The sequence below is a fragment of the Anomaloglossus baeobatrachus genome, chromosome 4 (assembly GCF_048569485.1).
Source record: "Anomaloglossus baeobatrachus isolate aAnoBae1 chromosome 4, aAnoBae1.hap1, whole genome shotgun sequence".
NCBI classification, from domain to species: domain Eukaryota; kingdom Metazoa; phylum Chordata; class Amphibia; order Anura; family Aromobatidae; genus Anomaloglossus; species Anomaloglossus baeobatrachus.
In genome coordinates, this window is record NC_134356.1 from 617391316 (window position 1) to 617407480 (window position 16165).

General features: G+C 45.1%; 1 protein-coding gene across 2 annotated transcripts in view; it reads left to right on the top strand.

Moving 5' to 3' along the window:
• Positions 1-15146, top strand: part of TCF7L1 (transcription factor 7 like 1) — a 93350-nt gene extending 78204 nt beyond the window's left edge. For both annotated transcript variants that reach the window (XM_075346255.1, XM_075346256.1), the window contains 2 exons: positions 1530-1578; positions 13740-15146. In XM_075346255.1, coding sequence (XP_075202370.1) covers positions 1530-1578; positions 13740-14143 — 453 coding nt within the window. In that variant the 3' untranslated portion in view covers positions 14144-15146. The remainder of the gene's footprint in view (positions 1-1529; positions 1579-13739) is intronic.
• The last annotated feature ends 1019 nt before the right edge of the window (positions 15147-16165 follow it).

A 16165-nucleotide genomic window follows, 5' to 3' on the forward strand; every position in this document is an offset into this window, starting at 1 on the left:
TATCCGTTCTGGGCGGCAAAAAACGCAGTGGAGGTGACTCGAATGCTTCGTAATAGTGAGATCACAGAGATCCATGCAAGCGACACACAAGTCTTGAATGGTGACCCGAAAAGGTGAAGAAGCCAATATCATAAGCATCTGCTTAAATTTGCAAGAAAGTATTAAAAGTGAGACTGGAAACTGGTGATTTGGAGCGATGAGATGAAAGTCTAGGCTCCGATGGGTGCAAATGGGTCTGGAAGAAAGAAGGTAAAAAGAGGCTAATGGATTGAGAAATTGAAGGAACTGTCAAGTTCGGTGGAGATGGCTGTTTCACATCCAAAGGCATTGGAGTCTTGACCAGGATCGATGGTGGTCTCAATGCTGAGCTATATATGACTATTCTAGAAGACCAGTTACTTCATACACAAGTACTATAGGTGTCAAAAGGACGAAAGTGTTCCAGTATGACAACGACCCGAAGCATATGTCAAGATTGGTGAAGAAATGGTTCAATGACAATGACGTAGAGTTGCTGGATAGTCCCCACAGTCCCCAGATCTCAACCCAATCCAACACTTGCGGGTAGAATTGAAGAAAAAGCTGTATACGTGCCCAAGAGAGCCGACCAGTATGCACCAACATTGGGAACATGTAGAAGAGACCTGGGATCCGATCTCTTTTGAAACGTGCTTGAATCTAATTGAGAACATGTCCTTTTAAAGATTCAGACAGTGTTGAAAGCCAAAAGTGGATTTACAAAATACTTAGAAAATACATTTTTCCAATATAGACTTTTAGGAGAAAAACAGTAACAATGCAGTGACATGACAAGGATCTGCATAACTAATCATATACTAAATAGCTGCAAGTCAAATTTATGTATGAGATAGCCAAGATGATTGTGTATAAAACGAAGGGTCAAAGATGTAGTGGATGATGAGATATCGAGACTAAAAGTCAAAAGTTCAAAACATTGTTACCCTTTTGCTTTCCAGCGTTTATGTATTGGAAATTCCTCAAAAGTAATATTTTTTAAAACTGCACCCCCTCTGCATATTTAAACTTGCCGTCAGTCATCTTACTTTGAAGGGTTAACTACCTCACTGGAATGAAAAAAAAATGTTTTTACCACTACAATGTTGCGAACATCTGAAAAGGCTCCTATACATGGAAGACTCCGAGGTCGTTATTTTGCCATAGCAATTATCAGACCCACACAATCACGATTTCAGATGCGATTGAAACAGGAAGTCCCCTTACTCTGTTAACCATATAGATGCTGCTGTAACTATAGACAGCAGCATTTAGGGGGTTTAACGGCCATGGTCGGTCTCGACACTGATCGTGGCTGATGCAGCATGGTATTGACTATAATGTATAGCGGACAGCTGCTCCAGTTTCACTTGTTGGGGTGGGGGATGCTAGTGTTTTTATATCACAGGTGGGTAAAAAGGTGTTATTGGAGGTCAAGTGATTAGTAACTAAATTTTATTCAGATGGTGAATATTGGTCGTATATATGAAAACAAATTTAATTTTCTGTTCTAGGGCAAGAGAAAGAAGCGGAAGAGAGAGAAGCAGTGCCAGGAAGCAGAAGGTATGAAGCATGGCTAACCTGCACAGTATGATGCCCCCCCCCCCATGGTGACTCTGACTAATGCTGGGTTCACACAGCAGCGATCATGACGGGCGACCTGACCTTATCGGGATCGCTGCTGCTTCGTTACATGGTCGCTGGTGAGCTGTCAAACAGGCAGATCTCACCAGTGACCAGCCCCCAGCCAGCAGCGACGGGTGGAAGCGGTGCTGCGCTTGGTAACTAAGGTAAATATCGGGTAACCAAGGGCTTGGTTACCCAATATTTACATTGGTTACCAGCGCACACCGCTTAGCGCTGGCTCCCTGCACGCCAGAGTACACATCGGGTTAATAAGCAAACCCTTGCTTATTTACCCGATGTGTACTCTGGCGCGCAGGGAGCCGGCAGCACTGGCAGCGTGAGAGCGGCGGACGCTGGTAACGAAGGTAAATATCGGGTAACCAAGGAAAGGGCTTCCCTTGGTTACCTGATGTTTACCTTGGTTACAGCTTACCGCGGACTGCCAGAAGCAGTCTCTCTGCTCCCTGCTCGCTTCAGTTTGTTGCTCTCTCGCTGTCACACACAGCGATGTGTACTTCACAGCGGGAGAGCAATGAGCAACAAATTAACCCCTTCACGACCATGGACGGATCTTTCCGTCATGGATCGTGTCCCGGTAAGCCCCGCCCCCTGCGGGCAGGCGGCGTGGATCGGCACACATCAGCTGTTTTCAACAGCTGACATGTGTGCCTACATGTTCCGAGTGGAATAGCATTCCACCCGGAACATTAACCCCTTGGATCTCGCTGCCAAAGTCTGGCAGCGAGATCTATATGCGCGCGGCCATGTTTTTCACTTACCGCCGCCCCCTCCGGACGTCACGTGAGTTATCACGTGACGTTCGGTGGTTGCCATTGTAGCACAGGGTCATGTGATGACGCCTGCTGCTACTAAGTTTCACTTTCCTTTTTCCTCGGCACGGAGCAGAGGAAAAAAGAAAGTGACTATTTCTGCTGTTTACAGCGGTATAGCTGTGATCAGCAGATAGTGATCAGCAATCGGATTGCTGATCGCTATAGCCCCCTAGGGGGACTAGTAAAATAAAATAAAATAAAAGTAAAAAAATTTTTTTAAAAAATTAAAAAAAAACCTTAAAGTTCAAATCACCCCCCTTTCCCCCATTGACAATTAAAGGGTTAAAAAATAAATAAATATACACATATTTGGTATCGCCGCGTTCAGAAATGCCCGATCTATCAAAATATAAAATCAATTAATCTGATTGGAATTTTTTTGCCACTACGCCGTTTACCAAACGCTAAAATTACGTTTTTTGGTCGCCGCAAGTTTTACGCAAAATGCAATAACAGGCGATCAAAACGTAGCATCTGCGCAAAAATGCTACCATTTAGAAACATCAGCTCGAGACGCAAAAAATAAGCCATCACTGAGCCATAGATCCGAAAAAATAAGAACGCTACGTGTTTCGGAAAATAGCGCAAAACGTGCGCCACTTTTATTGGACAAACTTGTGAATTTTTTTTAACCCCTTAGATACAAGTAAATCAATACATGTTTGGTGTCTACAAACTCGCACCGACCTCAGGCATCATACCCACACATCCGTTTTACCATATAGTGAACACCGTGAATAAAACATCCCAAAAACTATTGTGCCATCACACTTTTTTTGCAATTTTTCCACACTTGGAATTTTTTTGCTGTTTTCCAGTACACCATATGGTAAAACTTATGGTTTCATTTAAAAGTACAACTTGTCCCGCAAAAAACAAGCCCTCATATGGCAAGATTGACGGAAAAATAAAAAAGTTACGGCTCTCGGAAGAAGGGGAGCAAAAAACAAAAACGGAAAGTGCCCCGGGGCTGAAGGGGTTAAGCAGGACATTCAGCAACGAGCGGCGACCTCACAGCAGGGGCCAGCTCGTTGCTGGAATGGTTTGACGAATCCTAAGCACAGAATCAATTGCAAAAGGGTAATGCAAAAAGTGTTTTTTATTATGGAAGGATCACAAGCAGAAAGACAATGCCACTACCGATAAAGCAAAGCCAACGTTTCGGCCTTTGTTAAGGTCTTGCCTATGAGAAAATAATAAAGATTTACACACCAGTGAGTGAGCAATCATAGCAAAATATACATATTTACAAAGAGTATATATACACATACGTTTATGAGAGAATTGTGGATATAGACTGATTAAACGTCCAAGAAACGAGCCAAAGGTAGGGTGTTTTGCTTTTCAAGAGTAACTTGCTAAATGAGGAGAGAGAGATACAAGAATAAGCACCATAGGAAAAATAAAAAGCAAACTGTACAGTAGCCACAAGCACGCGCCGATGTACTTATCAACCAAAAGAGTATGCCGGTGGGCAATACACAGAAACTGTGCCTACAAGCTCTGATCCATCAGGGATGGGTGACATGGAAAAAACATGGCGCAATACTGAACATAATACAAAGGTAATAAAATTGGGTAAAGGGGTCTTATCTGGGAGGGCAGAACCAGGAGGAGGCAGCATAATAGACAATGCAACTGCTATCATATAGGTATCGCACCTTAATGCCCAGTCACACTAAACAACATCGCTGCTAACGAACAACTTTTGTGACGTTGCTAGCGATGTTGCTGTGTGTGACATCCAGCAACAACCTGGCCCCTGCTGTGAGGTCGTTGGTTGTTGCTGAATGTCCTGGGCCATTTTTTACTTGTTGCTCTCCCGCTGTGAAGCACAGATCGCTGTGTGTGACAGCGAGACAGCAACAACTAAATGTGCAGGCAGCAGGAGCCGGCTTCTGCGGACTCTGGTAACCACAGTAAACATCGGGTAACCAAGAAGCCCTTACCTTGGTTACCCGATATTTACCTTCGTTACCAGCCTCCGCCGCTCTCACTGTCAGTGCCGGCTCCTGCTCTGTGCACATGTAGCTGCAGTACACATGAGGTAATTAACCCCATGTGTACTGTAGCTAGGAGAGCAGGGAGCCAGCGCTAAGCAGTGTGCGCTGGTAACCAAGGTAAATATCGGGTTGGTTACCTGATATTTACCTTAGTTACCAAGCACAGCATCGCTTCCACGCGTCGCTGCTGGCTGGGGGCTGGTCACTGGTTGCTGGTGAGATCTGCCTGTGTGACAGCTCACCAGCAACTCGTGTAGTGACGCTCCAGCGATCCCTGCCAGGTCAGGTTGCTGGTGGGATCGCTGGAGCGTCGCAGTGTGACATCTCACCAGCAACCTCCTAGCAACTTACCAGCGATCCCTATCAGGTTGGATCGTTGTTGGGATCGCTGGTAAGTTGTTTAGTGTGACTGGGCCTTTAGGTTTAAACTAGATACTGGATGTTAAAGTCATTTGCAATAGTATACAGGCAAACAGTAAAAAGTATACAAGCAGACAGTAGCGTATATGGCTTGTGACATACCCAGAGTCAAGGAGGCATGAGAGGTGAGTGGATAGGTAGGAGTGCCTATGGAAAAAAAGGGATACAATAGTGTTAAATGGCTATACACATGAAAACCAGGGAGCTGGACAGAGGCCAGGAGTTTAAGGCGTAGTGTTACCTTTCAGAGCACAGGGGCAAGGGGACAGAGTCCCAGAGGTGCAGGCAGGAGGCGTGTGGCAGTGTGATCTATGGAGGAGCGTCTATTTAAATGCCATGGAATTTAATGTCATGGAAGCCAATGCGCAGGCGCCCGTGACGTCAATGGTGACGTGGGCGTGTATCTGCGCATGCGTGAGACGTCAGCGGGGGGGGGGGGGCGAGAGAAGTACTATGAGGAGGTGATACTGTGCGCGCGTGACGTCACAGAGGGGGCGGAGTAAGGGAAGGGGATCCCTGTCTGTGTATGTCACTGGAGACGAAAGTGCGCGTCTGCACATTGCGTCGTTGGGATGATGCAGGGATATATGAACGGGAGATGTATGAGATAGGTGACAGTGTGTTACGTGCATGCGTAGTATGTGAATGAGGGGTTGACACCTAGGGTGTATAGGAAGGAGCCTGTATGTAACTGTGGAAAGGAGATAAGAATACAGAAGGGGATAATGTATATTGGTAGAAAGTTGGAGGTTTGTATAGGCAAGATAGAGAGCGCCAGAGTGTAGAGGATGTTCTGTAAAAAACGTGAAGTTTGAAGTATATACATACGGGAAAGGGGGGGAGAGAGATATAAATGCAAGATAGAGGATAAGAATGGGATGTGTGTGTGTGTGTGTGTGTGTGTGTGTGTGTGTGTGTGTGTGTGTGTGTGTGCAATTAGGGTATGAAAGGAATGTATGTCACTGTAAAATGTGTGGAGGACTAATGTATGTCAGTGTGCAACCTGGGAGGCGGGGCGGGGGGGGGGGGGGGGGGGTCGGGGGGGAGGTTGATAGGGTAAGGATGTTACCTGGTGAAGAGGAGGTGCCAGTCGTGGGAAAAGTGCAGGGGTTGAATCCAGCCGGTGAAGCAGGTGGTCAATACCTCTAAAAGAGAACAAGATAGATTAGGACAACTGGGTATACAAAGGCAATAAGTGAATACACAACACATGAGTACAGGTCTATATGTATATGCACAGGAAAGATTAGTAATTTGTTTCATATTCCCTATTCATGCCCCACGGTTCGAGTTTGCAATGTGTGAATCCAGTACGCCTCACGGTCCCGGAGGATTTGCACCCTATTGCCACCCCTTCTGGGTAGTGGGACGTGTTCCAGTACCTGAAATCTCAATTGGGAAACTGAGTGCCCCCTGGCTGCAAAGTGTGCGGGGATAGGGAGTACAGTCTGGCTGCACCGTATAGTAGATTTGTGTTTACTAATCCGGTCTCGGATATGTTGGGTCGTCTCCCCAACATATCCGAGACCGCAGGGGCATTTGATTAGGTAAATCACAAAATTCGTGTCGCATGTGTAGAAGCCTTTGATAGGGTATTGCATGCCAGTTCTAGGATGTGTAAAGAATTCCCCTTTGGTAACGTTGGAGCACTGTACACAATGGAGACAAGGGAATGTTCCCTTGCGTGGCCAAAAAAACTCTGTCTATCTCGGTTTAGGGATGAGCCAATGTCCGCTCGGACTAGAGTGTCTTTGATATTACGGGTGCGTTTGTGACAGATCAATGGTGGTAGTTGGAATTCTGTGATGTCCGGGTATGCGCTACCAAGAATTGGCCAATGTTTTTTAATGACCTGGCTGAAAGGGGAGAACGGGTGATAAGTATTAACGAACGGTATCCATGGGTTTTTGTTTGGTTCCAAATTGCATCTGGGGGAAGTATTGGTTGCAATGTGATGGGGATAGTCCCTGGCTAGAAATCTAGTGCTCATTTCCTGGTGTCGGAGTATGAGAGTTGTGGGATTGGAGACGATTCTCTCTACTCTGCAATGTTGAGAGATGGGCAAAGATTTCTTAATGTGTTTCGGGTGGCAGCTACTGTAAAGGAGAAGACTGTTTTTGTCTGTGGGTTTGGAATATATGTCGGTAGATAGTTTATTGTCGGGGTCCCTGATGACAAGGGTGTCAAGGAAGTTGATCGAATCATGGTCATAATGGAGAGTGAATGAAATGTTAGGAGAAATGGTGTTGATATCGTTGAAGACGCCAATGAGTGATTGTTCATTACCAGTCCAGATTTAGAATATATCGATTGTTGTTGGGAAAGAGGGGGTGTGGGTAGATGAAATCCTCCTCGAATTTGGCCATATATATGTTAGCATACGGGGGTGCTACGTTCAATCCCATCGCGGTCCCCTCCTGCTGCATATACAACGTGTCTTCGAACAGAAAAGTTGTTCTCTAAGACCACCCTGAGGGTGTCCAGGCAAAATTGTTTTTTCAAACTATCAAAATCTGTATGTATACTAAGGAACCACTAGACTGCCCGGAGGCCCCCTTGATGGTCGATGCTAGTATATAAGCTGGTCACGTCCATGGTGATCAGGAAACCATTGTTGGTACCTTGATTGATGTTGGATATGGTTTCCAGGAAGTGAGTGGTGTCCTTCAGATAAGAAGGGGTTTTTGGGATGAGGGGTGTAAGTATCTTTTCCAGGGTGCGGGCTAGTGGTGACAGAATGGAATCAGTGGAAGCAACGATTGGTCGACCGGGGGGGGGGGGAATGAGATTCTTATGTATTTTGGGGAGGGTGTAAAATACTGGTGTAACTGGATGGTTGTTGATGAGAAAGTCTCAGATAATTTGCTGTTTATTGTGCCATTACTAGTATAGAAGTTATGAGAAAAAATCCCAATAAATGAGCCATACGGTAAACATGCAGCCAGCAGTTGTATACTGGCAGCATGTATGCACTACTCACAATCAATGCATAAACAGAGGACAAGGAGTATCTTGTGCAATAAGATAAATTTTAGTAAATGACAAACAAGCAAGACAGCAATACATGCAAATTTAAAAACAACTACCATAAGGTCAAAGGGGCATGGAATAAAAGTAGAGATGTAATATCCAATAGCCGTGGGAGAGGTGGAAATAGTTCGCACGATGTACTGAAAATGTTCAAGTAAAAATGAACAATACCACCTTCAGTAGCCGTGGGAGAGGAAAAAGGATGTACACAAACATGGGCCAGTACATATGTGGTTCACACAATGGAGCACAATGAGCAATATATAGTCGTGGAGGAGGTGACCATTAATATAGTGTTGTAGAGATAGCCATGTGAGAGGTGAACAATAATCACCAAAAACTACAACATATAGTGGTCACAGATGGGGTGTATGAAGTAATAACACCACGGTGCCCCAAAGTATGGTCACCAAGACTGATCCAAGGTATACATCATGGTAATAAAGGATACCTAACCAAATTTAGCATAATTCCATATAAAGTGCAAGTGCATTAGGATAAAAGGGGCAGGCACCCAAAAAATACCATAAAATGGCAGAAAAATCCCACAAAGACCCACAGCTAGAGGCATATAGATATTCAAGACATGATGGACATACCCGGATAGGAGGGATCATCACCAACGCGCGTTTCGCGACGATACTATTGCTTTCTCAAGGGGGAGAATGCTCTAGTATAGACGTTGACTAGGTTTTGGATGGTGGAGCGGATGGTCGCAGTGGGGGTGTAGGTTGTGGAATCACTGAGCTGGTTCTTGATCTCGGACACATAGTAGGATTTGTCGAGGACAACAATGGCGCCTCCTTTATCGGCAGGTTTTATGATCAGGTGGGGATTGGTTTTAAGTGAGAGGAGGGCTCTGGATTCCTCACTGGTCATATTGTGGCGGAGGTGCATTTGTCCGTGTCCTATATCTGTTTTAATCTTATCAATGTCACGTGTGACTAATGATATGTAGGTCTCTACTGGATGATAACGTCTGAGTGGTTGGAAAGTGCTCGGATTAGAGGGTGTCGACCGGGGGGGGGGGGGAAGAGTGAGATTCTTATGTATTTATTACCTTTGTATTATGTTCCGTATTGTGCCATGTTTTTTCCATGTCACCCATCCCTGATGCATCAGAGCTTGTAGGCACAGTTTATCTGTGTATTGCCCACCGGCATACTCTTTTGGTTGATAAGTACATCGGCGTGTGCTTGTGGCTACTGTACTGTTTGCTTTTTATTTTTCCTATGGTGCTTATTCTTGTATCTCAATCCTCATTTAGCAAGTTACTCTTGAAAATCAAAGCGCCCTACCTTTGGCTCGTTTCTTGGACGTTTAATCCGTCTGTATTCACAATTCTCTCATAAACGTATGTGTATATATACTCTTTGTAAATATGTATATTTTGCTATGATTGCTCGCTCACTGGTGTGTAAATAATCTTTATTATTTTCTCATAGGCAAGACCTTGACAAAGGCCTTACATAGGCCGAAACGTTGGCTTTGCTTTATTGGTAGTGGCATTTTCTTTCTGCTTGTGATCCTTCCATAATAACACTTTTTGCATTACCCTTTTGCAATTGATTGTGTGCTTGGGATTCGTCAAACCATTGCAACGTTCTTTCCTTAAGCACCTCCCTTATACCAGCAGTTGAGCCCAGCTTTACCCCGAACTCGTTGCTGGATGTCACACACAGCGGCGGGACGTCGCTGCTACGTCACAGAAAATGGTGACGTAGCAGTGACGTCGTCGCTGTGTGTGACACCACCTTAAGTGTGGGGGGGGATAGTAGTTAAGGATGGACATTAACTTTGAGGTACAGACGTTTTTCATGTTCTACTAAGCTCTGCTTTATTAAAGAGGGCTTTTCACCAGTTTGAACATGTTAAACTGGCTACATCATGGAAAAGTGGCTGCAGATCTGAGTAAATGGCACTTAATTTTTTAATTTTCTCCTTTCCGTTGCAGAGATATTGGCTTGTAAATTTTTGGTTATAATTTTAATAAGCCCAACCTGAAGTTGCCAAATATTTCTCTGACCGCCTGCACTTCTGTTTTGATTTGTCAAGTTCTTGCAGGGGGGAAAAAATCACATCCCAACAATAGCTTAGAACAGGATTTCTCCTGTGTAAGACATTTTAAGGAGTCTGCTTTCCTTACTGGTATCACTACAAAGTGCCTGGAGAATAGCGGAGTGTGATTACTAATACTTCTTCTGCTTCATGTCACAGCAGTCAGTATGGGATAAGGGTAAGTACAGCAGAGCTGACAGATCTGTGAGAGGAGACCTGATAAGTGATTGTAATGAGACAAAGCTCAGTTCTGCTGACAAGGCCCCCCCCCCCTCATACACCCCTACACACAACCTGCTGTGATATGAAAGCTGAAGTATTTGTAATCAGACTCCTCTGTTCTTCCCAGCACGTTTTAATCACACACAGCTCTACAGTGAGAGCAGACTGTCTGTCGTTACATGAGTCACACAGGAGATGGCCTATTCCAAGATATCAAGGGGAGGAGGGTGGGGGATTTTTTTTTTTTTTCCCCAATCATTGTAAGAAGTATACAGTTCCAATCATAAATAGGAGGCATCTTCCAGATGAGGAGCAGAACACATCCACCCCCTCCCCCCCCACAATAGCTTAGAAAAGCCTTTCTCCTGTGTGAGACATTTAGTGAGTCTGGTCTAACTGTAGAGCTGTGTGTGATTACAAAGTACTGAAAGTTGAGCAGAGCGGAGTGTGACTACTAACACCTTAGTTTTCATATCACAGCAGCCAGTGTGGGGGGATGGGAAGCGCATAAATGAAAGCGCAGCTCTGCTGTACTAAACTATTCTAGCGATGCTCTTCGCAGTGCTGTCAGCTCTGTTGTACGCTGCTTCCCCCACAATGGCTGATATGAGATGAAGCGTTGGCAATCAAAACAGAAGTGTTAGTAATTCAACTCCTTTCTGCTCTACGCCGACACTTTTATAATCCCTCTACAGTGAGATTAGCCAGGAGAGCAGACTGTCTGTCATTACTTGTCTCACACAGGAGAAAGCCTATACTAAGCTGTTGTAGGACTGTGTTCCTCTTCATTTTGTTCCCCTGTATGACGCCTCGTGCTTATGAGTGGCGAACCTCATGCTGATATGTTTGCAAAGGAGATGAAGAATTAAAAAAAACAAAACTTTGTACTCCGCTCTTCAGCCGCTATTCTATAATGTGACCAGTTTAACATGTTCAAATTAGTGAAAGGTCCTCTTTAATGAGCGGTTTGTGAGCTTTAGCCTAAGGCACAGGTATAGGGGTAATATAAGGGCTGTCAGGAGCTAGGGAGATTAATATTCTACCACGATGCTGCATTGTAGCTTTGTGCAGGAATGGCCATTTGTAAACTTGACTGACCTGTTTCTTTAAATGGGTCAAGAACAACGCTAATACTTTTGGTCAACTATGTATTCACCTGGTAATTTGGATAATTACTGCTCTTTAGAAAATGTAACTGCTTCTTCTCTATGTACAAACTTGAAGGCATGGGCTTTGGTAATGTGGTACAGTTAAACTAGCCTTGTACGGGGGTATTCACTAAGCAATGGCTTATTCATAGGCTATACCGTTACTATATGATCACTGGGGGTCTGACCTCATGAACGGCAATGAATTCTGAGAATGAAGAGGCTACAGCACTGTCTTTGGTTCCGCTTCCGTTTTTCCTCTGCACCCCGGTGATCCTGGCAAACACCTGCAGTGCAACGCCGTATAGCGTATCTTTCGTTTTGTAAGACACACCCCAAATTTAAAGATAATAAAGGGTAAAAAAAATTAAAAATGGGGTCTGCCTTATACTCCGGTGGTGTCTTACCAAAGGGAGGTGGCAGCTGTGGTGGAGCGGGGTCACAGGAGGCATAGGCGATGCTGCGGTGGGGGCTGTGTGGCGTAGTGCAATGCGATGAGTGTCACGGGTGCTCTGTCAGCCATGTCGGCGTCAAAGAAATGGCGCCCAGAGTCTGAACATGCACAGATTGAGCTTTCGGCTCAATGTGAAGCCGAGATCTTATCTGCGTACATGCCACCTCCGGGTGCCATTTTCCTTAAGTCCGCTGCTGGGAGATTAATGGGAGGCGGTGCCTGCGCATTAGATCTTGAGCCCAGAGCTCAATCTGCGCATACAGACTCCAGGCGCCATTTATTTGAAGCCAGAACATATTGGACACCCGCACCGCAGCCCCCAGCCCTGCATTCAGCACAGCACCTCTTCACCTCCCGGTAAGCTACATTCGGATTTTAAGACGCACCCCTCATTTTCCTCCCAAATTTTTGGGAGGAATATTGCATCTTATAATCCGAAAAATCCGGTAAGTGAAAATGGGTCCGCTGCAGTTCCTGGCACAACCAGGTGACAATCGACATGGTCAAGGAGGGCACGGTGTTGAGCCCCTTTTTCAAGATTACTGGCAATCATAGATGCTGAATTCACCCCTTCCGGTCCTGCAAAGTCGTTAAAGGGGTTTTCATGGGAATAATGGTAAAGGAAAGCTAATGACATTGTTTATAAATGCCTTAAATTTGCTAATTAAAAAAGTTATTATCTAGAGCGGTTATTATGCTCACCATCTTAAAGTCTAAGACAGATTCTGTCTCTATAATCAAAGACCGGTGCAGTACGATGCTCCACTGCTGTGATTTGGGGTACATGCCCACGATCAGGACTCACTGCGTCCTGGATGCAGCGGGTCCTGACCTGCGGGACAGCAAGTCTCCACCACAGGAGAACGCAGCTGCTTGTACTCATGATCAGGGTTTGGTGCGCTGCGGTCTCTCGCTTGTGTTCTCCTTTCAGAGGACGCATGTGATTCCGCAGCAAACAATTGACATGCTGCGGTCTGGAAAGACACTCCGCAGGTCAGTGTTTGCTGTGGAAAAAACAAGCACAGTGGGCACGGGATTTTTAGAAATCCCATCCACTGTGCTTGTACTGTACAACGCAGCGTTTTGGACACAGGTGAGGCATGCTACATCCAAAACGCTGATCGTGGGCACGAGACTAAGGGGGGCTTTACACGTTGCGACATCGCTACTGATATATCGTCGGGGTCACGTCGTTAATGACGCACATCCGGCGCCGGTAGCGACATCGCATCATGTAAATCTTAGGTGCCACGATGAACGAGCACAGAAGCGTACAAGATCGCTGATCTGTGTAACGTCGTTCATTTCCATAATGTCGGTTCCACCACAGGTACGATGTTGTTTGTCGTTCCTGCAGCTCCACACATCGCTGTGTGTAAACCCGCAGGAGCGACAAACCTCTCCTTACCTGCGTTCCGACGGCAATGCGGAAGTGAGAAGGTGGGCGGGATGTTATGTCCCGCTCATCTCTGCCCCTCCGCTTCTATTGGCCGGCCGATTAGTGACGTCGCTGTGACACCGAACGCACCTCCCCCTTGAAGTAGGGATTGTTCAGCAGTGTCAGCGACGTCGTTGAGCAGGTATGTGCGTGTGAAGCTGCCGTATCGATAATGTTCGCTGCGGCAGCAATCTCCACATATTGCATGTGCGATGGGGGCGAGTGCTATCGCGCTGGACATCGCTAGCAATTGCTAGCGATGTCGCAACGTATAAAGCCCGCCTTAGAGAGAACTTTTCCTGTGTAATATAACGTTATCTCTAGGTTACAGTTGCAGAGCCTTCTACTACTCTTGCTCACTAGGAGTCCTCGTTGTGGGACCCTAGTTAGTGTCTTGTTGGGGTCCAAGCAGTTATCATACATTACCTACCTGGGGAAAATTGCTAAAATTTTCAAATTCCCTAAGCCGTTCCCCCTTTTTTCGTTTTGCAGTTTCTAAACCGAAGAAGATTTGTGTCCAGCATCTTCCTGCAGAGAAGACCTGTGACAGCCCAGCCTCATCCCATGGCAGTATGTTGGACTCTCCAGCAACACCCTCTGCTGCTCTTGCGTCTCCGGCAGCCCCAGCTGCCACCCACTCTGAGCAAGCTCAACCGCTATCCCTCACCACCAAACCAGAAGCAAGAGCACAGTTATCCCTCAGCCACTCCGCAGCCTTCCTGGCCTCCAAGTCTCCTCCGTCCTCCAGTCTGTCCGGGCACCTGTCTTCTGTTGGATCTCCGTTGCTTTCTCGCCCCATCCCACTCACGTCCTCGGTGTTGTCTCCACCCGGAATCTTTCAGTTACCCCTTTTGCAGTCACAGCCTCTTTCTTTGGTGACCAAATCCAGTGACTGACATGGAAATAAATCCTATGGCTGGGATCGTTTTACGTAAAAGGAGTTGTACTCTGCAGATCTACACATACTCTGCTCTGCACTAGTATATGTATACGGCTTTGCAGATATGGATTTTGCTCTGCACGGATTGGTGTGTGTACATATATACAGGTGTGTGTATATACACTTTCTACCAGCGGGGACCACTTTTCTCCTGCTCTGCAATTCAACTCTTCAGGCACAGACTCTGCTCTGTGGACATGGACATCACCCTGTGATGGTGCGGATATTTCAAGACGTTGGCCACAGAGGGTGCGAATCACTCAACAATGGATTCATCTGATTCGGAGCGCTGTGGTCTTCTCTAGGGACACGTTCACCTGGATGTGGAGCTGCTCGGTTCACAGGTTCTCTGTAGGCAGATTACAGATTGTATCTCCCCGCAAGCGCGCAGCCACTTATCGCATTGGGCTACAAGTAGACAAACCGCATGCATTATTGGTCAATATTTGATCTTGCGGTTTTACGCTTAACTAAGATTTTCTTCTTTTTGTTTTGTTTTCTTTAATGAAGTAAAAGTGGAAATAGGAAAAAATCCATGTATATTGTACATACAAATGTGCCCGACTAGGGAATATGGGAGTGTGCATGTTTCTATTTTGTATGTTCGAAGGAAAAGTTAGGACAAACAAAAAAAATAAATATTGGTCCCTTTTTCTTTAAGTGCTGGTCTATGGGCAGCAAACTTCTTTTTTTTATTTCTTATCTGGCATTCCCTGGGTAACTATCATCTATACATGTGTTTTTTGTTTGTTTTTTTTTCTCTCCCACTTGCTTTTTCTTTTGTGTTTTTGTGTTTTGTTTTTTTTTTATCTTTTCCTCTCCGCCTTTTCTCCATTCCAGTCTTCTATACAGTTTTATGTATTTTTTTTTTTTTTTTTTTTTATGGAAAAGAAAATTCTTGAAAAAAATGTGACTTTTTTGTAACAAAATAGAAAATATATTGTGTTTTTAAAATATAAGGGTTTGTTCTTGTGTTTTTGGTACATTATGCAGAGGCTGCGAGCAGTAAAACAAATGTAGGGTTGCGTCCCCCTCCCGTACAGCTTCATGACAAAGACCTGTGTTCAGTGGAGACAATTGAAACCAAATAAAGCACATGAGACTCTGTGAATACTCAGTATTTGCACTATTGTGTATGTGTATAATGAAATAAATGTATAAAACTTTAATTTTTTTGTAATGGAAGGCTCCACAAGAGAACCGCAAGGCAACGGATCCATCCTTTGTCCAGTAAGTCAAGTCTCTGACCATCACAGACAGATTCTGCGCTGATTTCACCAAATTATGGGGGCTTTCACACTTTGCAGATTTTCTATGAATCAAAATTGATGCAGATTTTCTGCACGTTGTGTGAATGTGTATATAAAATATACAGTGGGGAAAAGAAGTATTTGATACACTGCCAATTTTGCAAGTTTTCCCACTTACGAAGAATGGAGAAGTCTGTAATTTTTATTGTAGGTACACTTCAACTGTCACAGAATAAAAAAATCCTGAAAATCACACTGTATGATTTCTAAATCAGCATTATATTGCATAAAATAAGTATTTGATACACTAGAACATCTTAATATTTGGTACAGAAACCCTTGTTTGCAGTTAGGTCAGTCGTTTCCTGTAGTTCTTGACCAGGTTTGCACACACTGCAGCAGGGATTTTGGCAACTCCTCAATACAGATTGTCTCCAGATCTCAGGTTTCGGGGCTGTCACTGGCCAACATTAAGTTTCAGCTCCCTCCCAAAGATTTTGTCTTGGGTTGAGGTCTTGAGACTGGCTAGGCCACTTCCAGGACCTTGAAATGCTTCTTACAGAGCCGCTGCTTAGTTGCCCTGGCTGCGTCTTTAAGGTCATTGTAATGCTGGAAGACTATGCCAAGACCCATCTTCAAATCAAAAAGGTCCGTGGAGCCTCTGTTAGGAGTCTCAACACAGAAACCAGCCAGATATCCCTCCGGGAAGGGCCCAGCCAAGGGGTGAC